Here is a 25461-nt window from a genome sequence, read left to right on the forward strand (position 1 = left end):
AATTATGAACAACAAATACACATCTATCAACAAGTGAATCTAAAAATCAAGTGAATAAATAATCTGATGAACAGTATGAACTGGTGATTGTAATAGAATCAGGGACATAGAAAGGGAATGGACTGACTATTCTGGGGGGGGGGGGGAGGAAGGGGTGTGGGGGGGGCGGGGAAGAGATTGGACAATAATCGTGCACCTATGGATGAGGACAGTGGGTGGGGAGTGAGGGCGGAGGGTGGGGCGGGAACTGGGTGGAGGGGAGTTATGGTGGGAAAAAGGAGGAACCAATGTAATAATCTGAACAATAAAGATTTAATTAAAAAAAAAAACGTAATCTTTTGAAATAAACCATTTTCAGAGAAAAATGTTAATTCATGCCTGACTATTAAAGTGCATAAAAAGGAAATTTATTTTGGCATTTATATCAAAGGAGCTCTTATAAATAAATGAAGCCCAGTCTCAATGATAATATAGCCTTGATTTTAATATAGTCTGCCTCATAGTACATGCCTCATAAATAGTTTGTTCCCAAAGTTGAAAATTCCTAGCCCTAACAAGCAATTTTCTCTATTGATAACTTTATGAGTAATTTTGGCAACAGCATAAAAAAGTCTTAATCCTTATTTTGCTAATTTTCTCAAGTCATGTCTCACAAGAAACATCGAATTATTGTTTTCAATGAAAATTGACAGAAGAGGAATATTCTCATACTTTTAAAACAAGTTAAGCAATAAATATTTATCCTATGCAAATAAAATGAAACAAAAAGTAAATTTTAAGATATCTTTAGTTAATTTGTAAAAAAACATTAAATTGTATTCACAATGGTAAATTAAACTAATGAAAACAGTAACTTGCAGAGCCAACTGGTATACCGTTCCTAAGGACAAAGGTAAAATCTGCGCACAGAGATGCTGAAGGACAGTCAAATCTATCACTTACATTTGCAGCTTCTTACAAAAAAAGTCAGACTGCTATAGTTTTTTTAATGCCCACTTTTAAAACTTGCTCAGTTTTAAAACCAACATCATGGAGTCATTCTTATATGCTTGTTTTTAAGTAGCCTCACACAATGATTCTCTGATTTAGATTAGTCACATATACACTGATGTTTTTATCATTATGAAATTAAAAAAACTGTGTTTTCAGAAGATGGAATCCATGAAAAGGCTACTGATGAATCCTTTGACTACAGAAAATCAGCAACAGAATGCCAATATTAACTACAGAAAACAATTTGTCAGGATCACAACAAAAAGATATAATGAATTTTTTCTAAAATACCTAGTTCATTTTTATAATGAATAAAACTAATACTTACAAATTATTCATGTACTTTCATATGAGGTCTGTTTTGTTAATATTTGTGCTTTTCCGTTACTAGTTTTTTCCTACTCTTGCATCAAGTCTTCCCATAAATCTCTGGAAAGTCACAAATATCCCTATGGTCATGGGTAAACCATAAAAGTGATAATTCATCAAAATGTCTTTTAACCTATGTAATAAATAAATCTGTTGTGAGGTTAATTTCTCCTAATTTATATCAAATAATACCATCAATCTAAGAAAAATAATGATCATATTGATTTTACTATGGTTTAAACTCTCAGACATCTTTCTGATTACTTATTAATGTAAAAAAACTGAGTTAATTTTATATTCATATTTAAACTACTGATACCTATAAATAAAACAGTATTTATTAAAATAGAATATGCACTTAATTTATACTAAATTCCACTCAAATTTATACAAGTTTTTCATCCTTAATTTTTAAATACACACGTTTTTTTTTCAAACACTACAAGTATATACAAAACTGAAATATGACACCCAAGCCAGATTGTGATTTTTAAAATAACTTCTAAACAGGCAGTAATATACAATGTGTAAAAATCCAATAAAATACAGGTATGTTCTTATACAAATGTTAGTCCTATAATACCGAGCGATATTTACAAGCAAACATGATCCAAACAGCACATGCAGATTCGGGGTAAGTAAACACTCGGACACGAACTGCCAGCCGCACCTGGTCTCCACGACAACAGATTATTTCTTCACAGAAAGGAGACCTACAGAAGGAAGAAAATTTACTCACTTAGGAAGTAAACATAGGCTTTACTTTCTTATTTCTAAGTAAGTCACCATTTTAAATATTTTAAAATCCTGTCTTTACTATCAAGGGCTCTGTAATTTTATTTTAATTATTTTTTTATTATTAATTTCAGAGAGAGGAAGGGAGAGGGAGAGAGAAACATCAACGATAAGAGAGAATCATTGATTGGCTGCCTCCTGCATGTCCCCCACTGGGAATCAAGCCCACAACCCAGGCATATGCCCTGACCAGGAATTGAACCGTGACCTCCTGGTTCATAGGGCGAAGTTCAACCACTGAGCCACGCCAGCCGGGCTGGGCTCTGTAATTTTAATCAAATTATAGACTATTTCCTCATAATCTATACATTTAAAAAATTATACTAGTCAAGATCAGAGATCCTCAACAAAGATTGCACCAAAATCACTGGGAAAATTATCCCAAACTATCAAAAGCTACATTTCAGGCTTAATGAATCACAATCTGTGGCAAAGAAGGTAAGTTTTATTTATAGAAGTTCCCCATGTGAATCTGAAGTTATCCTATATAATGAAAAGCTAATATGCAAATTGACCGAACAGTGGAACAACTAGTCGCTATGACGCGCACTGACCACCAGGGAGCAGACGCTCAACGCAGGAGCTGCCCCCTGGTGATCAGTGCGCTCCCACAGGGGGAGTGCCGCTCAGCTAGAAGGCAGGCTCACGGCTGACAAGCGCAGCGGTGGTGGCAGGAGCCTCTCCTGCCTCCTTGGCAGTGCTAAGGATGTCCGACTGCCAGCTTAGGCCCGCTATGCGCAGGGCTCAGGCCTAAGCTGTCAGTCAGACATCCCAAGGGCTCCTGGACTGCGAGAGGGCACAGGCCAGGCTGAGGGACCCCCCAAGTGCACGAATTTCATGCACCAGGCCTCTAGTTTCTAAATAAACTATCAGACTAACTGATTTCTTAAAGCCCTACCTCAAAACATTTATGAATTCATAAATTCCACCTTACCGAAGACATGTGGCAAATGCACGCCTTGCATTTCTATACACAAAATGTATTGGGAACCCTTTAAAAGTGTGACCATCAGGTACAGCCCTCCTTATGGCATCTTGAAATTCTTCATTGCCTGCAGATATACTTGTTGTTCGCTCAAATTCATAAGAAGCCAAAGCTGGTGATAAGAGATAAGAAAGCTGGTCCTCCCAAACAGTAGTGAGGCCAAGATCCTATAGCAATCAAAAAGAGAAAAAGTAAAACACAATATTTTAACACCCAATTATAAAAAAATTGTTGATTACTCTAATATATACCAAGATTTTTTAAACCTGTCCATTTTTAAAACTTCCCATTATTATAAAAATACATAAATGAAAAATAAACTATTGGTATCAGACTTTAATTCTTGAAAAAAACAAAAACATTCAATATAATGATGTTAATACGGGCTCCAAATTCTATACTTCTTTACTATCCACTAGAAAAGATCATATGGAATAGTCCTGCTATGGAAGACAGTGACAATAAATTGTGATATCACATTTTATTTAACTTCATAATTTAGTAAGATTGAATCTGTTTAATTTGATTGCTCCTACCATAAACTCTACTATAGGAGGGGAGAAAAACCAACAAACTAATTGCATATATAAGTAAACTCAAATATTTACTGAGCATTTACTCTTTATTTCTAGAAGGAGGTAATAAATTCTAGAAATAATGGTGAATTTAGAAATTTCTGAGTCTCAGAGCTTTATCTCATGACTTTCAAAACTATAAGCTTTTAAAGGTAGGGACAGTATTTGCCTTGTTCAGGGCTAGAATAGTGACTGGCACTATCATACACACACCCAAAAATTGTTTAGCCATAAACAAATGAAAAAACCATGAAACTACAAATTTCAGTGTTAATTACCTTCCTGTGTTCTGACACTAGTAACCTTAGCTGCATTTCTATTTCATTACTTGTTACTGAAGCATCAATCGTGGATGCACAAAGAGGTGGAAAGGGAGGAAGGGATGTTGTAGCTCCTGGAGCACACACAGATTTAATTGCTTCTTCACTCATGGGTTTCCATTTAGATTCATCATTCAAATCAAATACACAGATTTCTACAGAGTCAGAGGGCTGACAATTTCCCAGAAACATCTGATGGTTGAAAACACAACCAATTGTTCGATATGGGTACAATGGTTTGGGCTGTTCAGCAACTGGAGGTTCATCAGGATTGTTAGATTTATGGATGTACCTAAAAAAGGCAAATCATAATTTTATATAATAAGAACTTAAATTAGGAAGGCAGCATTTTATTGAGGACACTTAAAGGCCTAACTATTTCCCAGGACTAGAGTTTTAATACTCATTTTTCGTTCTTATCTTTCTATAATTTGATTACTCTATATCAGTGGTTCTCAACCTGTGGGTCGCAACCCCTTTGGCAGTCGAACAACCCTTTCACAGGGGTCACCTAAGACCATCCTGCATATCAGATATTTACATTATGGTTCATAACAGTAGCAACATTACAGTTATGAAGTAGCAACAAAAATAATTTTATGGTTGGATCTCAACATGACGAACTGTATTTAAAGGGCCAGAAGGTTGAGAACCACTGCTCTATATTAATTATATAGCATAACTTATGCTATAGAAACCAACTTTACTCCTTTAACATGAAAATATATTCTATGCATATTGTTAAAATAAAAAACATTTATCTCAGATAACACAATTAAAATAATTTGGCTATATATTATGAGGTATGATTAATAAAAATGATTACCAACTAGAAAGAAAAAGAACCCAAAAATATGAGAAGAGGGCTCAGGGCTGTGGCTTTATCCCAATATGCCACATACCAATATGCATCATCTATAATAATAAAAGCGTAATATGCAAATCGACTGAACAGCAAAACAACCATCCGGATGACCACACTATGACACGCACTGGCACCAGGGTGCAATGTGATTGGTCAGGGGGCCCCACAATCACTCCACAATTGCCCTGCAGAGGGAGGCCCAGGCTACCCATCTGGTGGCACTACGGCGGGTGGGCGGGTCCTCCCTCTGTGGGGTGATTGGTCCCAGGGGGGGTGGCGGGGAGGCTCTGCGATCAATCACCCCACAGAGGGAGGCCCAGGCCTCCGGCCAGCACTGCTGTGACAGGTGGGCAGGGCCTCCCTCTGTGGGACAATCGATCGCGGGGTTCCCGGACTGCAAGAGGGCGCAGGCCAGGCTGAGGGACTCCCCCCCCAAGTGAATGATTTTGTGCACCGGGCCTCTAGTCCTATATAATAAAAGCATAGTATGCATTGTCCCCTCGACAGTTCTTCCAGGAGTTCAACCAGGGGGCGGGCTGGATGGAGGAAGGGAGGGAGGCCCTGGCACTGGTAGGTGCCCGGGGGAAGGGAGAGAGGCCCTGGTGCTGGCAGGCGGCCAGGGGAAGGGAGGGAGGCCCTTGGCGCTGGCAGGTTGCCAGGGGAAGGGAGGGAGGACCCCCCGCACTGGTAGGTGGCCGGGGGAAGGGAGGGAGGCCCTGGCCATCAGTGGCAGCCAGCAGCTGGCAGCTGCTAGGGACCCTACCAGTGCATGAATTTCGTGCACTGAGCCTCCAGTCCCTATATGTCAAGGTTGCAGGTTTAATGTCCCATCAGAGCACATACAAGAATCAACCAAGGAATGCCTAAGTAAATGGAACAACAAATCGATGTTCCTCTCTCCCTCCCCCTTCCTCTCTCTCTCAAATCAATAAGTAAATTGGGGGGGAAAAGCCTGAAAAAATGTCCAATGAGTTTATTAACACAGACTTGGTGACCACATCAAATTTTAAAAAGAAATCATGATTTCAACTTGAGTTTATTTTCAGGCTTAGAGATGATCATCAGAAAAACATATACCAATTATATAAAATTTAAAGTAAATATAATGTATATTTTTACCAATATTATGTGAGTAAAGAATATTTTAGGTGTACAAATTTTCTTAAGAGTTTAATTACATCGTTATTTTAATTGAAGTAGTTTTAGTCATTGAAAAGGCTTTAATAACTAAAATTATCAACAAGTACCTTTGATATCATCAATCTAAACAACCTATAATATAAAATATTTGCATCTTCATTTTCATATCTTTGTAAACTTAGTTGGCTAACCTGTGTCCTGTTAAACTCTCCCAAAAAGTGATGGTTCCATCAGTTCCACAAGTCATAACCCAAGCATGAGGTACTCCTTTTGCCTTAGTCCCAACACAGACAAACGCTTCTAATCCATATCCAAGAAGAAGGCTGCACAGAAGGTTAGCATGATCTTCACAGTCACCCTATAAAAATACAATTAATTAAAAAATTAAGTATCTGTTCCTTCATATTGTCTCCTCATTAAATATATAAATACAAAATGACAATAAAACATATTAATTTTTTTCCTTTTAATCATTAGCTAATAGTGTTAGGCTGAAATAATAAGAGTGGAAAAATAAAATAGAAAATTTAGAAGAGCCTAAATTATTTTACAAAGTCAGAGCTCAGAAATCTAATAGTTATAATATGTATACTTTAAGAGGGAACATTCAGATTCAAAAGTTTATAAAGAACTCATACAATATAAAAGAAAAACAGTAAGATTTTTAAAATGAATAGCTAATGAACATGAACAGACAAGCTGACAAATCATAGAGCAGAAAATGCAAATGGGAAAACACACAAACTGAAAACAATGAGTTATAGCATCTATACATGATTATTTTAAGGAAATACATAGGAAAATGACTGGGTAGTATACAACATAATGCCAACTATATTTAAGGTGATTATATATAATTTCCCCCAGTGTTTTTTTTAATGTTTACTTTGAAATCTAATTAAAATACAACTTTTAGTACATGACTGATACAATGTCCAATGCACTTATTTGCTCAGGCAGCAATTATTTTTTAATTGATTTTTAGAAAAAGAAAGGAAGGGGAGGGGGAGCAAGAAAGAAACACTGATTTGCTCTTCCATTTACTTATATGCATTCATTGGTTGATTCTTTTTTGTCGTTGTTAATGCTCATCCAAGGATAGTTTTCCATTGACTTTTAGAGAGAGTGGAAGGGATGGGGGAGAGACAGAAAGAAAAAAACACCGACGTGAGAGAGACACATCGATTGGTTGCCTCCAGCATGCGCTCTGACCAGGGCTGGGGATTCAGCCTGCAACCCGGAATTGAACCCAGGACCCTTCAGTCTGCGGGTCACCAGACCAGCTAGGGCCATTGGCTGATTTTTACATGTGCTTTGCTCAGGAATCGAACCTGCAACCTTGGAATATCGGCATGACACACTAATCAACTGAGTTCCAGCCAGGGCTTCCCTTTTACTTTCTTTTTTTTTTTTTTTAAATATATTTTATTGATTTTTTACAGAGAGGAAGGGAGAGGGATAGAGAGTTAGAAACATCAATGAGAGAGAAACATCGATCAGCTGCCTCCTGCACATCTCCCACTGGGAAGTGTGCCCGCAACCAAGCTACATGCCCTTGACCGGAATCAAACCCGGGACCCCTCAGTCCGCAGGCCGACGCTCTATCCACTGAGCCAAACCAGTTAGGGCTTTCCTTTTACTTTCTAAATTCTCTTTGGTAATGTTATATTACTTTCACAATTTTAAAAAATTATAAAAACTACAAAAAATTAAAAATATCTGATAGCTTTTATGAAATACATTATTAAAATATTAAACAGTAAGACTACAATTACATGAAGATATGTGTTTAAACACAGAAATACAGGTAATATGCAAAGGTAAAAATAACTATTGAGTTCAGTATTAGAATGGATGATATATCTTCATCCTCAAAATTTTGCAGTAGTGGTTCTCCACTGTTGCTTTTTACCTAATTGCAATAAAACAAACATCATTTTATAATCATTAAATTGACTTTAGAAAAACATAATATACAACCTTGGAAACTCAGTAATTTCTACATTGAGATTTTATACTAAATTTTTTTTCAAAAACCCCAACAATACAACCAACGATGTTCAATGCAAAATATCATTCTCTATGATATCAAAATATGGAAGCAAACCTAACGCAGCCAAAAGAAACAGTTCCTACAATGGGGAAATAGTTAAGCAGATTTTATATATCAACTTAAGAAAATTTCATACAGCCATAAAAAGATAGAGATCATAAAGACTAGCAACACAGAGTTCATAGCACAATGCTAAATTATAAAGCAGGACACAATATTTTACTTATATCTTAATTATGGAAAAAAATGATACCTAACAGGAGAGGTTTAGAAAAAAATGATGTATAACAAGAGAAAAGCATAAAAAGACATGTTGGCAATAGGATTATGGATGAAATTTCACTTTCACTGTTGTAAATCTGTGCCAGAAAAATATTTTACGTAATTTTCAAATTTCTAATTAAAGATGTGCTTTCTCTTTAAACAAACTTAAACAACAACAAAAAAAAACAGTGAATCAGCCCTAACCGGTTTGGCTCAGTAGATAGAGCATTGGCCTGCAGACTCAAGGGTCCCAGGTTCGATTCAGGTCAAGGGCATGTACCTTGGTTGCGGGCACATCCCCAGTAGGGGGTGTGCAGGAGGCAGCTAATCGATATTTCTCTCTCATTGATATTTCTAACTCTCTATCCCTCTCCCTTCCTCTCTGTAAAAAATCAATAAAAATATATTTTTAAAAAAACATTAAAAAAAAAACAGTGAATCAAATGGGTGATTATTTGCTTTACAAAAATATTATTTACACTAGAGGCCCGGTGCACAAAATTGATGCATTGGGGGGGGGGGGGTGGCCTGTGCCCTCATAGGGCGGGAGCCCCGCAATCAATCTCCCCTAAGAGGTAGGCCCCGCCCACCCATCCAGGGATCCTGGATGGATTGCCCCAAGGAGGTAGGCCGGAGCTGGGGGTCCCATCTCCACGGCTCTGCGCAGAGCCGCCAGGACCCGCTTCCGTGGCTCCACACGGAGCCACCAGGACCTGCCTGCGCACCTCGCACGCAGCGTCAAGTCCCCGCCCACCCGCTGCACACGCAGCCTCCTGGTGATGGATTGTTACGGCGTGAGGGCATGACGACCACATAGGCTTTTATTAGTATAGGTAATAATTTTAAATATGTACCATTCCTACTATGTTTGAAATAAAAATGTTTTAATCTATACACACAACTTTTGGGAACTATAGATTGAGAATAAATCAAAACAATTTGGAGACCGGGAAGATGGCGGCATAGGTAAACACCGGAGACTGCCGCCGTGGACAACCACTTCAAAAATACAACTAAAAGTTGGAGCGGACATCAACCAGAACCACGGGAAGGCTGGCTGAGGAGAGTCTCTTCAACTAGAAGCAAAAACAACAGCATTCCGACGCTCAGCGGAGGCGCAGTGTGGAAAATTTAAAGGTACGGCGGTGCGGTGGTGAGGGTACGCGCGCAAAGCGGGCTGGCGGCTGAGGGCGCGATTGTCATTTTCAATCAGGAGTGAGTCTCAGACTCTGGGCTACAGATCCGGGCGAGTCTCTAGGGACCCAGACTCAAACGGGAGAAGCGGGACTGTCTGGCTACGGCCCCTCCGAGGTTTGCAGCGGTTGTTGGGACAGAGAGGCAGAGCCCCTGGGGACGGACTGAGAGCGGCCATAGCTGCTCCCTCCCCCCGCCCTGTTGAGCCCGCCCCGCCCAGGCCCTGCGCACAACCATTTGCCGACCGCCTCAGGCAAAGGCTGGAATAACGCCTCCCCAGAAGACAGACGTTTTCCACAGCTGATTCCTACAGCCAGTCAGCCTGGTGGTCAAATCCCTCTAGTGTTAACTACAACAATTAAGGCTTGGCTAGAACAAGACTGCGCACAGAGACCACAAGGGGGGGCACCAAGAAAGCATATAAGATGCGGAGACAAAAAAACATGACAGAAATGGAAGATATGGAGCTAAGAATCGCAATTTTGAGGGCTTGCCATAAATTTGTGCAGAGCCTCACGAAAACTAATGAGACCCTCGATGCTACGATAAAGAAATTAGAAAGTAAGCATACACGGACTGAAATAAAGAATATTATACCCAATAGCAGACCAGAGGAGCACAAGAATCAAACCAAAGATTCGACAAAAAACACCCAATTGGAAAAGCAAAATGAAAAAAGAATCCGAAAGTGTGAAGATAGTGTAAGGAGCCTCTGGGACAGCTTTAAGCGGTCTAATATCAGAATTATTGGAGTGCCAGAAGATGAGAGACAGCAAGATATTGAAAACCTATTTCAAGAAATAATGGCAGAAAACTTCCCCCACCTGGAGAAAGAAATGGACTTACAGGTCCAAGAAGCGCAGAGAACCCCAAACAAAAGGAATCCAAAGAGGACCACACCAAGACACATCATCATTAAAATGCCAAGAGCAAAAGACAAAGAGAAAATCTTAAAAGCAGCAAGAGAAAGAGGCTCAATTACCTACAAGGGAATACCCATACGACTGTCAGCTGATTTCTCAACAGAAACTTTGCAGGCCAGAAGGGAATGGCAAGAAATTTTCAAAGTGCTGAATACCAAGAACCTACAACCAAGATTACTTTATCCAGCAAAGCTATCATTCAGAATTGAAGGTCAGATAAAGAGCTTCACAGATAAGGAAAAACTAAAGGAGTTCATCACCGCCAAACCAGTATTATATGAAATGCTGAAAGGTATCCTTTAAGAAGAGGAAGAAGAAGAAAAAGGTAAAGATACAAATTAGGAACAACAAATATGCATCTATCAACAAATGAATCTAAGAATCAAGTGAATAAATAATCTGATGTACAGAATGAACTGGTGATTATAATGAATCAGGGACATAGAAAGGGAATGGACTGACTATTCTTAGGGGAAAAGGGGTGTGGGAGATGCGGGAAGTGACTGGACAAAAATCATGCACCTATGGATGAACTCAGCGGGTGGGGAGTGAGGGTGGAGGGTGGGGTGGGAGCTGGAAGGAGGGGAGTTATGGGGGGAAAAAAGAGGAACAAATGTAATAATCTGAACAATAAAGATTTAAAAAAAAAAAAAAAATTGGGGAGGAGACCAAGATGGCGGCGTAGGTAAACACCGGAGACCGCTGCCGCAAACAACCATTTCAAAAATACAACTAAAAGACTGAACGGACATCACCCAGAACCACAGGAAGGCTGGCTGAAGAGAGACTCTACAACTAGAAGGAAAGAGAACAGCAAATCGAGGCTCAGAGGCGGCGCAGTGTGGAAAATACAAAGGTACCGAGGTGCGCGCGCAAAGCGGGCTGGTGGCTGAGGGCTCGGTTGTCGTTTTCTGTCGGGAGTGAGTCTCAGACTCTGGGCTCCAGATCCGGGCGAGTCTCTAGGGACCCAGACTCAAACGGGAGAAGCGGGATTATCCGGCATCAGTTGGAACCTGAGGGCAGCTTTCTCTCCGAGGTTTGCAGCGGCTGCCGGGATTCTGAGAAGCAGAGCCTCTGGGAACGGGACTGAGCGTGGCCATAACTGCTCCCTCCGCCCGCCCTGTTGATCCCGCCCCGCCCAAACCCTGCGCACAGCCATTTGCCGATCGCCTCAGGCAAAGGCTGGATTAGCGCCTCCCCAGAAGGCAGACGTTTTCCGTATAGCTGATTCCTATAGCCAGCCGGCCTGGGGGTCAAATCCCTCTAGTGTTAACTACAACAATTAAGGCTTGGCTAGAACAAGACTGCGCACAGAGACCACAAGGGGGTGCACCAAGAAAGCATAAAAGATGCGGAGACAAAGAAACATGACAGAAATGGAGGATATGGAGCTAAGAATCGCAATTTTGAGGGCTTGCCATAAATTTGTGCAGAGCCTCACGAAAACTAATGAGACCCTCAATGCTACGATAAAGAAATTAGAAAGTAAGCATACACGGACTGAAATAAAGAATATTATACCCAATAGCAGACCAGAGGAGTACAATAATCAAACCAAAGATTCGACAAAAAACACCCAATTGGAAAAGCAAAATGAAAAAAGAATCCGAAAGTGTGAAGATAGCGTAAGGAGCCTCTGGGACAGCTTTAAGCGGACTAATATCAGAGTCATTGGAGTGCCAGAAGATGAGAGACAGCAAGATATTGAAAACCTATTTCAAGAAATAATGGCAGAAAACTTCCCCCACCTGGAGAAAGAAATGGACTTACAGGTCCAAGAAGCGCAGAGAACCCCAAACAAAAGGAATCCAAAGAGGACCACACCAAGACACATCATCATTAAAATGCCAAGAGCAAAAGACAAAGAGAAAATCTTAAAAGCAGCAAGAGAAAGAGGCTTAATTACCATACGACTGTCAGCTGATTTCTCAACAGAAACTTTGCAGGCCAGAAGGGAATGGCAAGAAATATTCAAAGTGCTGAATACCAAGAACCTACAACCAAGATTACTTTATCCAGCAAAGCTATCATTCAGAATTGAAAGTCAGATAAAGAGCTTCACAGATAAGGAAAAGCTAAAGGAGTTCATCACCGCCAAACCAGTATTATATGAAATGCTGAAAGGTATCCTTTAAGAAGAGGAAGAAGAAGAAAAAGGTAAAGATACAAATTATGAACAACAAACATGCATCTATCAACAAATGAATCTAAGAATCAAGTGAATAAATAACCTTATGTACAGAATGAACTGGTGATTATAATAGAATCAGGGACATAGAAAGGGAATAGACTGACTATTCTTGGGGGAAAAAGGGGTGTGGGAGATGCGGGAAGTGACTGGACAAAAATCATGCACCTATGGATGAACACAGTGGGTGGGGAATGAGGGGGGAGGGTGGGGTGGGAGCTGGAAGGAGGGGAGTTATGGGGGGAAAAAAGAGGAACAAATGTAATAATCTGAACAATAAAGATTTAATTAAAAAAACAAAAAAAACAAAAAAAAAAAAGATTTAAAAAAAATTAAAAAAAAAAACAATTTTGATAAGTAACGTTTAACTGTTTTCAGTTGTCCAAGACAAAATCATTCTGACAAATCAATTTCTAATATAAACAGTTTCTTCCATTGCATAAACTTGCCTTATGAATACCTATAGTATTTACACAACTTTAAGACTAAACAAAATTGTTTCAAAACAACAATACAGTTCTTTTCTGTTCTGTTTCAACAGAACTGGAATGCTTAAGACTGACTTGTTTGTTTTTAATGGAAATTATTTTATTAAAACTTCTTATAGCCATTTTCAGGGACCTTAATGACTGCAATGTCTTTAAGGCTTGTAACATGGCTAGTTTACTGAAATCAATTCATTTAAGTTTAAGATCAATAAATTTATATAAATTCTTAAATATATACTTGTATTTGATCTAATCAAAACACCAATAAATCCAGTAATTTTTTCCATATTCATTTTGTACTGCCATTTTCTTTCTTTCAAAAACACATCATCTAAACAAATTTTAATACATGAATAATACTAGAAGACCATAGTAATACTCCTGCTGCTCTAATACAGTTTTATTTACCTCTATATCTTGGTTTCTGACATAATAGTACTTATAGATCCTTACCTCACAGAAATCACAGTACATTAAATAATAAGCTACATGAGAAAATAAAGATGCTAAGTTTTTTCCTTTATGTATTGACATTTAAGTGTTAAGAAAAATGGTGAAAAGATTGTCTTACTCAAGTTGATACTATGTACATTTTTCTATGTTATTTTACAAATGTACCATAAATTCACAATTATGACATACTGCTTTTTAATTCTATAATGTGTGTAGGATACCTTGTTTCTACAGAGAAAGGCCAGCAGAGTGCACCACTGTTCCTGTTTACCTCCTCCTCCAATAACAGGGGCTCTTTCATAACCAAGGACATTAACAAATCTTGCTGCTTGCCTTGGGGTATCCAGAAGCCGCCCAGCTCGAAGTGGTTTAACATAGGAACAGACTGGTCTATTTATCCCATTTTCGTCCTGGAGAAAGAGAGGGAAAACATTATCTGTAATGACTGATTAATCATTTTCAATTTTAACACCTGTTCTCAGAGTACATTAATGTAGAATAAAATAATTCTGGATTATTATTTATTGCTTACCTTGTACCTAGCACTAGATTGCTGAGTGCTATGAATACAATTTCTCTTTTAATCCTCATAACATCTTTATTATTTTCATTTCATAGATGAAGAAACTGAAGCTACAGCCATTATGCAACAGGGACGGGATCCAAACATTGAGCTAACGCCAAAGCCTTTGACAGTAAGAACATAAACTATCATATGATCCAGCAATCCCACTCCTGGATATATATCCAAAGTAATTGAAATCAGTATCTCAAAGATTGCACACCTTGTTCACTGCGGCATTATTCACAATAGCCAGGATATGGAAACAACCAGAATGTCCTTCAACAAATGAATGGATAAAGAAAATGTGGTATACATATAAAATGGAGTAACATTCAGCCATAAAAAAAAAAAAAAGGAAGAGACCCTGCCATTTGCAATACGGATGAACCTGAGGGCATTTAAAAAATTTTTTGTACAGGAAATGTAAAAGCTATCATTAAGTGAATTACTATTATACTATAGCAAAACCAGCTAGTGAGAAAGGAAAAGAACAATGGATTATTAAATATGATAACCCTGGATATTCTAAAGATGTTTGTTTGTATAAAGGTAATTAGTTTAGTGCTTGTGTGGGCAGGTTTGTTCTATTCTTACAATTCCACTAATAGGCAAGAAAGAAATGAAAATGTAAAAAAAAAAAAAGGATGCATTTGCCCTAAACAAGTTATCAATAGTAGCACCTTGAAATATAAGATATACCATTACTTGTTTCATTATAGCAATGTCGCTAATATTACCTATATTACTATATCCCCATAAACTATTTAAATATCTAGAAAATTTCAGTATTTCAACCTCTAAACCTGTACTGTTCAATAGAATGCCACTAACCATATGTGGCTATTTAATTGTTAATAAAATTTTAAAAATCAGTTCTTTAACTGTGTTAATCATATTTTGTGTGCTCAACAGCTACATATAGCTAAGGGTTACCACACTGGACAGCACATTTCTATCAATGCAGAAAGCTCTACTGGATAGTGCTGTTGTATACTATTTCCTCTTGTGCATGGAATCCCTGGAAATTCATTTGAAGGCCATGTATAATAATATCTATATTTAAAACTATAGTTTTTATAATTAGATTGATGCCTTAAATAACTGTTGCTGTACCTTAATTTTGTATCTAGCCAAACATAGGAAGAAGCATCAAGAAACACTATTGGAAAAGGAACCTAAGAAAGATAAAAATGTTATTTACTCTATATGGAAAGAAATGGCACAAACTAATGAGCAATAGTTGAAACTGCAATTTAATAGTTTGTCATGACTGAGCTGATGTTTGAACTTAGAAAAAAATCTTCACTTCTCTATCCTTCACACCGTTTGCAAAAAGTAGCAATGCCTGGCTACTTGACAATCTCGTATGGTTACCATGAGACTAAATGACCATACATGGTTCAAATCTTCTTACAATGAATTCTGAGACAGGAACCTTAAGTAATATTTCCTAAAAGACAATCTCAGTTCTTTGATTCCCTTAACTGCATATTCCATTCTTTTCCTTCCTCCTCTTTCATTTGCAATTTCTCGGACCTACCTCCTCCCCTTCCCCCACCAACCACCCCAAACTGGTCAGATTCCCTATGGCAACCTCAGACTAAATAGACAGCAGGAACAATATATATATGTATATATATGTGTTGTTGTTGTTAATTCTCACCAGAGGATATTTCTCCCATTGATTTTTTAGAGAGAGTGGAAGGAGAGGTGGGGGAGGAGACAGAGAAACATTGATGTGAGAGAGACACATCGACTGGTTGCCTCCTGCACATGTCCCAACTGGGGCCAGTGGCCAGGGATCGGGAATAGAGCCAGCAATGAAGGTATGTGCCCTTGACCAGAACTGAACCTGCGACCCTTCAGTTTGTGGCTGGTGCTGTAACCACTGAGCAAATCAGCTAGGGCAGGAACCAGTTATATTTTGACTGGTTTCTCTTTGCCCTTGATCTGACATCACTGCTACCTTGCCTGACTAGTCATTCAAAGTATAGATAATGTTATTGTAAAGTCAGAAGCCATTTCCTTCATTTCCAGCACTAGTCAACTACGGTCTCCCACATTCCCAAGCTCCTCATCTAGAAATTGAAACACTTTTAGCCTGTCCTAAAAATCTAGGGAATGTAGGGTAAAGCTAGACAAATGCACAGGATCTGAGAAATATAATCCACTACAACATTATATTCACATAAAAATATATCTACATAAGCCTGAATATACATAAAGTATTTAAGTAGTCCTTAAGTTACAAAAAGATATGGATTTAATTATATATTGTATGTTTGTTAAAGATAGAAAATGGGCTTAGGATACAAGAAAAATAGAAGCAGAGATATATAGTTGAAATGCTGGAACTAAATATTATTTGGTCATTGGCTTAGGGATCTTGGTTATATAGAATTATTACATGTAATATATGTTTGTCTTTTTAAAAAAACACCCTAACCAGAAAAAATATATATGTGGAGCCCCAGTTCTGCACACAAAAGCTGAATTTACATATAAGTTAGAAAATGTCCTAGTAGTTACTTAGTACTAAGTACCAATCAAAGATACACTCAGACAAAAGGGTTTTCATCTACTTTAAATAATATATATTCAAAAAGGGTTTAAGAAACAAAAATGAAAAGCAAAATAAAAGATTGTATTATATCATTCAGTGAAAGAGAATATTACAAAAGTAGCATTGTATTTTACAAATAAATTTTCATTTTTCTGTAATAAATACATTTTATAAATTCAAGTTAAATAAAATGTATTTTAAAAATACAGTTAATATCAAATACAGCTGTGGAGTTTTTCTAATATAATTTACAAACCTGAGCAAAAATCTTAACCAGCCGTGAGTTGTGTGAGGGTCGAATTTGCAAATATTCTCTCCACCACTGCTTAGCATATACAAGAAATAATCGCTCTTTCTCTGCAGTTTTCTGACGTTCCAAGGCAAGCTTGAAATTTTAAAAAAAGGTTTCAATTTCTATTCATTCTCCTTAATTACTATAAAATATGTAACAGATCTATGTACTTCTCTCCATCTCTACCACTACCCTAATTAATCTAAGCCACCATCATCTCATCTGTAAGAGCCTCAAATGACTTGCCTATTTCTACACCTCCCCCCATACAAATCAGTCTCCAGACAACATCAAAGTAATCTTTTTCCGCCAAGACATTTTTAAATATTAAATCATATTGTCATTCTCTTGCTTAAAACTAACAAACTGTAATTTTCTAAAAAGAAAGTGCTTTCTAGGATCAACAGGGAAACATACTATTATGAAAACAATTACACAAAGAAGAGAAATTCAGAATTTTTTTACCTGTGTGTTCACTACTTCTTGAGATAATGTTTGACTGAGTGGTGGGTACATCTCAAGTTTTACATTTAAAATTCCCACAGAAACTTTTGATTCTGTGCCTAAAAGTGTAAATAGATATTTAGAACTTCAGAGGTTTTAATGCTGTGCATATTTAGTCAACCAAAATAATTTAAGAATTTTGTGCTTTACCACTTACATAAATATTCAACGTTACCTTTAATATTCATATCAAAATGAACCAAATCAAATTAGTTTTTATTTGGTACCAAGGTCTTCATGTCATTTTAAGGAGGTTACCTATTTTCTTAGCTTCCTAATCACTTTTAAGTGACTTTTCAGACTTAAAGGATTCAGAAGTCTTAATTTTTATATTAATTAAATGTCTGATACCAACCAGACTTACACTTAAAACCAAAGTAAAAGTAGCTGTTAACACCTCATTCTCAGCCAAAACCGGTTTGGCTCAGTGGATAGAGCGTCAGCCTGCGGACTGAAAGGTCCCAGGTTCGATTCTGGTCAAGGGCATGTACCTGGGTTGCGGGCACATCCCCAATAGGAGATGTGCAGGAGGCAGCTGATCGATGTTTCTAACTCTCTATCTCTCTCCCTTCCTCTCTGTAAAAAATCAATAAAAAATATATTTAAAAAAAAACAAAACAAAAAAACACCTCATTCTCAGAAAATATTTATACTTTTTGTCATACAGTAATTCCTATTTATCCCCTCCCATTTTTCACATTACATGTGAATACAAATTTTTAATCCATGCCTGTATTTAAAGAATTAGAAAACAAATAATGGGTATCAGTTAAAAATAAACATCATACCTAAAACTTTTTTTCTCTACTTTTTATTTAAGTAAAAACACATTCAGGGTCTGACTTATCGAAATCTAAATTACTAAAGCTATACTGTCCAATGGTCAGATTTAACTGTGTGACTAAGTTTCAATACCAAAGTATTTCCATTATGTTATGCATAAAACATAGGTAGCTTTTGCTTTTCACTGTATTGGTAAATATGTATTACATATCAAGTAGTATGCGAGAGTCCAAGGAGACAATGGTGAATAAGACAGGCACCATCTCTGTCCTCAAATACTATTTACTGATACTGACATTGAGCAGGTTAGCACCTCTGAGTGTCACTTTTCCACATGTAAAGAGATAGAAGAAAACCTACTCCATATTCCACAGGAACAGCTGCTGCAGGAAGCCACTGGTACTAATGGGGACGCATTATATTCCGGGATGTGCTGGAATGGAGGTATTTTGTGTATGCATGCATGTATATGCATATGTGTAGAATCTTAATTTTCTTTATAGCCTTATATATAATCAAATGAATTTGGGGGGAAAACTCTCAAAATTTGTTTATTCATTTCCCAGGAAAAAAAATTTCTTTAAGACAAGGCCAGAATGACTGTGAAGTTCTACACTCACACTAGTCTTCAAGACATTTCCATAGACTACAACACTGAAGTCCAATTATAATTCTAAAGAAATTCTTTTTACGTTTGCCTCTTGATTTATAAAGGCATTTTCAAAATATAAAATGTACTTACAAACAAACTAGGACTTATAAAAAGGTAACATGATATTAATCACCATACCTACACCCATAAGTTCCACAGTAAGATTGGTTGCTCCATTTTCTGAGCCCAAAACTGATCGCCATTCGAGAAAATAGGATGCTACTAAAGTGGTCTCACCAAATATATCTGTTTTGATTAGCACCATATGAATTGGATCACTTATTGATAACATTGTTGTTGAATCAGCCATTCTAGTTCCATCACCTAGCAACATAAACAAAAAATTACACCATATTACATATTCAGTTAAGCCAACATGAAATACTTTTACTGAAAAGTATTAATAAACTTATATAAAACCAAATAGAATAATTTGGTAATGACTCAGAAAGCATGCAACAGACTGGGAATAAAAGTCTATTGCAGTCCTATTTCTCACAACTTTTTAGAGGACTGGTAGAATTGTGATGAGTTGTCACTTAATGAATATCAGTATTTTCTGATCTCTAAGACAGCGGTCACCAACCGGTGGTCCATGGACTGGTGGTCCGTGAGGTCCGGAAGGTTGGCAACCGCTGGTTCAAGGAAACCTTTGGAGCAGCGGTTGCCAACCGGTGGTCTGTGAAGTCCGAAAGGCCTGCAACGGTTGCTCTAAGACAGTGGTTGGCAAACCGCGGCTCGCGAGCCACATGCGGCTCTTTGGCCCCTTGAGTGTGGCTCTTCCACAAAATATCACGTGTGGGCGTGCACGTACAGGGAACGTTGTGGAGTGAAAGAAGATGTAGTGTCGAGGATTGAGAAAGGTATGTTGAGATGGTTTGGACATATAGAGAGGATGAACAAAAGGAGATAGAAGAAACAAGTATACAAGACGAGTGTGGATTGGGAGAGTTGGAAGGGGTCAACCTCAGCAAACGTACCTCAATCAGATTGAGGACGTTTTTAGCAAAGGCCAGCTTAGGAGTACCCTAATTAAGTTAATAACAATGTACCTACCTATATAGTTTAAGTTAAAAAAGAAATTTCAATCGTTGTACTGTTGAGATTTGGCTCTGTTGACTAATGAGTTTGCCGACCACTGCTCTAAGAGATAAGTCTATTCATTAAAAGTACTTCCTAAACTATATGTTACTAAGATAATTCAAATATGTCAACATTAATTCCAAAACTACCTTTATCCCTAATCTCCAGAAATAATCACTGTATTATCTACCCAAAACTGAAAGACCCGACACCTTGGAGCTAGCAATTTAAGCCATTATTTTTCACCGGGGGGGAAGAATAATACATTTTAGTACTGCATTAGCCATCCTAGTAATCTAAAATTCTGAAGGTATAATTCTACAACTTTGCTAAGTTTACAAATATATTATAAAAATTTCTATACTGACAAAATGTACGAAATAACCTTATAGGAAGAAACAGTGTAAAACAATTACAGGAATCAAGTATTATAATTTTAAAGTTCTAAAAATGAGTTACAGATTCATGTTTAAATTTTGATTTTTTAAAGTTAGATAATATCATAAACGTAGTCACTTTTCATAAATGAGAAGGATCATGTCTTATTCCCCACTATATCTCTAGGACTTGCCTAGCATAGTACCATGCACCTAATATGTATTTAAATGTTCATTCTAAACAACCAACCATTAAAACAGTCAAAAAATAATCTTCAGGGAAAATTAATTACCAGAAAATAAAGCAAGAAAGTAGTCAGAAGTAGTTTATATAGAAAAGAGCAATGGAGGGAAAAAAATATTTTAAAGTCTAGAGAGGGAGGGTCATCCATTATAAATCTCTCCTTACAGCATCTTATTATTGTTCTGCAAGGAAACCTCACAAAGATTTACTCAACTAAAGACAATTTATTATTGCTCCTTACCTAAGTTTTCTCTGTGTACTTCAAGTAAAAAGCCATCATGAAAATCTGGTTCACAGGCACATGGAACAGGTTTAGAACGAAAACGTTGGTTTCGAAAATGCAAACATAATGTAAAGGTTGAACAAACTTGTCCTGGTAAAGGCTCAGGTTCTTGCAGATGTTCCAAGAAAGCTTTTCCACCCAAAACCTGAAGGTAAAGATACCTCCGTGTTGGATCAATATTAGCTGCAAAGTGTAGCAATATATATGAGGAAACTGCCAAATAACTTAAGAAATGTGATCAAGACAATAGGAAATAATAACTTGACAGAAATAAAACCAAAGACAGCGTGAGGGGTGGATGGGGGGCAGAAAAATAACACATATACTGTATACCAGGACCATTTGCACCCAGGGCAAAAAAGATACATAGTATGACACCTTTTTCTGAGTTTACATTCTGGCTACTTTCTCCGAGTTAGAGAGGAATCAGAGCCAAGGTTTAGGATGCCTTTGCTGTTAGTGGCTTACCCAACATTCCTTCACCTCCACAAACCAACTCAGACAATTATCTCAACTCAGCAAAGTGTACTTGTGAAATAATTACATTACCATTAAAAAAGCAAGGCTATGCAATTTTTATAAAATGTATCATTAAAACATGTAAAATAGGTGTTTTTGCTTCCACTGTGCTATACATTAAATCTTCTGACATACTTCATAGAAAATAGAATCTCAGTTTTTTTGGATGATTACTCACAAAAATATATTTAATTCTGGGGGGGAAAAACTGAAAAGTTTTCTAACAAATACCAAATACTATAGCACATATATCCTCAGTACTATCCACAACTAAATGTTAAAAAAACAAAAAACAAAACACATACTTTTTTTCAACAACGTTGATTGTCTATCAGTAAAACAAACTGGTTGTTTTGGAGAGGGAGGGGGTTCTTGATCAACATTATCCTAGAAAGGAAGAAAGAAAATCAGAACAAATTAGGAAACAAAATTATAGTTAAGCAAAATGTCAATAATGGAACTAAGAACTCAACATAAGTAAACAGGATAAAGCCCCTCAAAAGGCCCCTATTTTCCTCGCATAATTAAAATAATCAGTGGTCGGCAAACTCATTAGTCAACAGAGCCAAATATCAAGAGTACGATGGAAATTTCTTTGGAGAGCCAAATTTTTTAAACTTAAACTATATAGGTAGGTACATTGTTATTAACTTAATTAGGGTACTCCTAAGGCTTAGGAAGAGCCACACTCAAGGGGCTAAAGAGCCGCATGTAGCTCCCGAGCCGCAGTTTGCCAACCACGGAAAATAATGAAAAGTCTTCAAAAGAGATACTGCAACTGGTTACTCCTAAAGTCTACTATTAAGAAATTAAACTGTCTTCAAGCAATGTCCACAGAATGCTAAAAACAAACCCCTGATATCTTAAACAAGGTTAAACTTTCTCCAAACCTCATATACCATTTGGCTTATGATTCTTCCATGAATTGCTTCTAATAAGGAAGTACATTCACACAGCAAAAGCTGTTACTAGGTCAACTTTTATAACAAATGGGTTTACAAATCTCAAAAACCAAAAAAGGATGCTGTTTTAAAATACTTATTCCCTGGTGTATTATGAAGTCCATCCAATTTTTACATTATGTTACCCAGTATTGAGGTCACAGTTTCTCATTATTGCCTCATTTTCAAAAGAAGGCCTACTTACTAATTTGTGCACTGAAAGGCTATCATCCCACTACTGACCTATTTATATGAAAAGATTTGAAAGTTCTTATGTAGACAATTATTTTCTTAAATTGATAACTTCTTACTCACAGAGAATATTGTCCCAAAACAGTGCTTATTTAAAAAATGAGCCTAATCTTAAAAAGTATACATAGAACAATATTAGTGAAAAAGAAACAGGTTGTGATGAACTAATGTGACTAAAATATATATACTTAAAGTTACAGATCTAAAGAATAAATGAGGAGAAAATTCTGTCATTGTAGAGAGAAATATGGTATATAACTCCAATTTCATTGATACGTAATCCTACTTGTTACATTAGCTTATACTTTTTCTTTTTTTAAAACATATTTTATTGATTTTTTAAAAATATATTTTATTGATTTTTTACAGAGAGGAAGGGAGAGGGTCAGGGAGCCAGAAACATCAATGAGAGAGAAACATCGATCAGCTGCCTCCTGCACGCCCCCCACTGGGGATGTGCCCGCAACCAAGGCACATGCCCCCGACCAGAGTCGAACCCGGGACCCTTGAGTCCGCAGGCCGACGCTCTATCCACTGAGCCAAACCAGTTCTGGCTTTATTGATCTTTTACAGAGAGGAAGGGAGAGGGATAGAGAGTTAGAAACATCAATGAGAGAGAAACATCGATCAGCTGCCTCATGCACACCCCCCACTGGGGAGGTGCCCACAACCAAGGTACATGCCCTTGGCTGGAATCAAACCTGGGACCCTTCAGTCTGCAGGCCGACGCTCTATCCACTGAGCCAAACTGGTTAGGGCTAGCTTATATTTTTAAAAAACTATTTTTGTTGATTTTAGAGAGAGAGGGACGGAGAGGGAGAGGGAAAGAGACCTTGATCGGTTGCCTCCCATACACATCCCAACCAGGGATCGAACCCAAAATCTGGGTACGTGCCCTGACCAGGAATTGAACTGGCAAACTTTTGGTAAATAGGGCGATGCTCAACCAACTGAGACACACCGGCCAGGACACATTAACTTATACTTGGAACAAGGATATTACCAGACAAAAATGATCTTATTTTAAAGTGTTTTTACTAAAAGGAGAGGCCCCCAATCATGTATTTATACCCTCAAAGTTCCCCCCCTAAAAGATTACTCACAGTAACAAAATTAAGTTCTTTCATCACATCGTCAATGATTCCCCGACGTCTAAGAGCTTTGATCAAATCTTCTGTCGATAACTGCTGTTGATCAGGAGCCAGTTCTTCCCGTATCGTCTCAGCAAGGATTTCTCTTATTCTGCCATGCACGTCCATCTATACACAGAAAGCTCGCATTACAATGTACATGACAGAGCAGCTGAAGGTTGCCACTTAGTTCATTTCTCTTTTCAATACTGGCAAACAAAATTAATGGCAGTTGCCACCCAGTGAATTTCTTTCTAAACCGCTGACAAAGAAAAATATAACGTTAGAAGAGAGGCTCCATTCGGGAAGGCTTCTCCAGCTAATAGTAAACGGGAAATTGTTACCAGGATTCAATGAGAATACAGTAGCTGTGCAAAAGGAAAAATAATAATCACCTAAGATAAACATTGTTAGTGCAGATTCTAGAAACCATCCCTCCTGGCTATATACTGCCTCTGTTACTACTTCCCTACAGATAACACTCCACCGAAACCATCCTCTGGGAGGAAGGATGGTCTGATGAGAAGGACGCAGACCCGGGGGCGGCAGAGCATGAATGCCAGCCCTCCGCTTGCTGGCCGCGACCCGCAGCTCACTCACCTGCCCCCCGCGAACCCGGACCAGGAGCGCCCCGCGAGGGGGAGCAGCTGCGAAAGCGCACAAAGCCGGGCCCGCACGTGCACAATCAGCGGCAGCTTTGGTCACTCCACCTCCGGGCATCCCACTAGCGCCTCAAAGACACCACGTTCCCCTTCGGCTCGGAAGCAGCACAAACCCTTTCCTTACAGACCCTCCCAGGACTTTCTGAAGAATCGCGGCTTTGGTTCAACACCAACGACACCTCCAGTTTCACCCTGAAAGTAACTCCCTTTCCCGACGTCCGAGGGTACACCGTCTCCAAAAACCACACACACTCGATCTGACCTCCAATAAAGCTCCATGTTCACACCTGCCCTCTAACCCTATCGCCGTCCTACCGCCTCCCACTCTTACTAAAACTCTCTCTCCATCGGGGCTGGAAAGGTCCTCTGCTTCACGCCGAAGCCGCGCCCAGCCCGCGCTCTGCGCCTCACGGCCCGGGCTCGAGTCGCCGGCAAACAGGGGCCGCCGCCGCCGTCGCCGGGCCGGGGGACGCAGACTCGGGGCCACACGGCGGGCAGAGGCGGCCCGTAGCCCCTCACCTTGCTCAGCTGCTGGTGGATGAGCTGCTTCAGCTCAGAGGCTTTCTCCGGAGGCAGCGACATGCTGGGGCCGGCGCCTCGCCGCCGACTCTGTCCGCTGCAGGCGCTCCAACCACGCGGCGCGCCCCGGCCCGCCTCGGAGCCTTAGTCCGGGCTGAGCACGGAGCGGGCGCGACCGCTCGCCTCGCGCAGCTCCCGGGGGACGCGACGCCGCGTCAGGCGAGGGGCCGGGCAGGAGGCGAGGCTGCCGCTGTGCTGGCGCCCAACTGTTGTTTTGAAACGGCCGCGGACGGCCAGGCGTCGGGGCTGTCCCCCGCTCTGCCGGATCGCCTCCACCTGCCGTTCCCCTTCCCTCACGGTTCCCATCTCACGACCTCAGCGCGCCCCAACACCTGGTCAGAGTCTCCGGATCCGCTCTCCGCCGTATCTCCCTCCCTCGGGGGCCCTTTCTGCCCTCTGGACCGGCAGGTAGCTGGACGGGCCCCTC

At 38.9% G+C, this 25461-nt stretch overlaps 1 protein-coding gene and 1 pseudogene across 2 annotated transcripts; both read right to left on the bottom strand.

Annotated features, from left to right (window-relative positions):
- Positions 1–311: 311 nt before the first annotated feature.
- On the bottom strand, positions 312–25066 carry CEP76 (centrosomal protein 76). Of its 2 annotated transcripts, XM_070421571.1 has the most exons (12): positions 24975–25066; positions 23767–23922; positions 21776–21857; positions 20910–21134; positions 19103–19288; positions 17491–17588; positions 16990–17118; positions 13827–14015; positions 6234–6400; positions 3996–4329; positions 3092–3309; positions 312–2075 (listed from the first exon to the last, which is right to left on the bottom strand). In XM_070421571.1, exons 1-12 carry the CDS (start codon positions 25035–25037, stop codon positions 1937–1939), a joined length of 1986 nt encoding a protein of 661 aa, XP_070277672.1. In that variant the 5' UTR covers positions 25038–25066; the 3' UTR covers positions 312–1936. The 2 variants fall into 2 exon arrangements, with proteins under 2 accessions (XP_070277672.1, XP_070277673.1); XM_070421572.1 differs by lacking the exons at positions 23767–23922; positions 24975–25066 and adding an exon at positions 22361–22395.
- LOC139014777 (small nucleolar RNA SNORA33) lies at positions 13264–13380 on the bottom strand (annotated as a pseudogene).
- Positions 25067–25461: the final 395 nt, after the last annotated feature.

Source organism: Myotis yumanensis, unplaced genomic scaffold, assembly GCF_028538775.1.
Source record: "Myotis yumanensis isolate MYYU_CA2020_CCGP unplaced genomic scaffold, mMyoYum1.0.hap1 SCAF_7, whole genome shotgun sequence".
Lineage (NCBI taxonomy): Eukaryota > Metazoa > Chordata > Mammalia > Chiroptera > Vespertilionidae > Myotis > Myotis yumanensis.

What these genes read in the sequence shown, in the direction of transcription:
- CEP76 (XM_070421571.1), bottom strand. Translation starts at nt 25,037, where the DNA reads ATGTCGCTGCCTCCGGAGAAAGCCTCTGAGCTGAAGCAGCTCATCCAC. An exon ending in TGTGGAACTTATGGGTGTAG is followed by an intron (nt 17,589 to 19,102) that starts GTATGGTGATTA and finishes TTACACTTTTAG; the next exon opens with GCACAGAATCAAAAGTTTCT. An exon ending in GAGAGTTTAACAGGACACAG is followed by an intron (nt 4,330 to 6,233) that starts GTTAGCCAACTA and finishes TGCCTTTTTTAG; the next exon opens with GTACATCCATAAATCTAACA.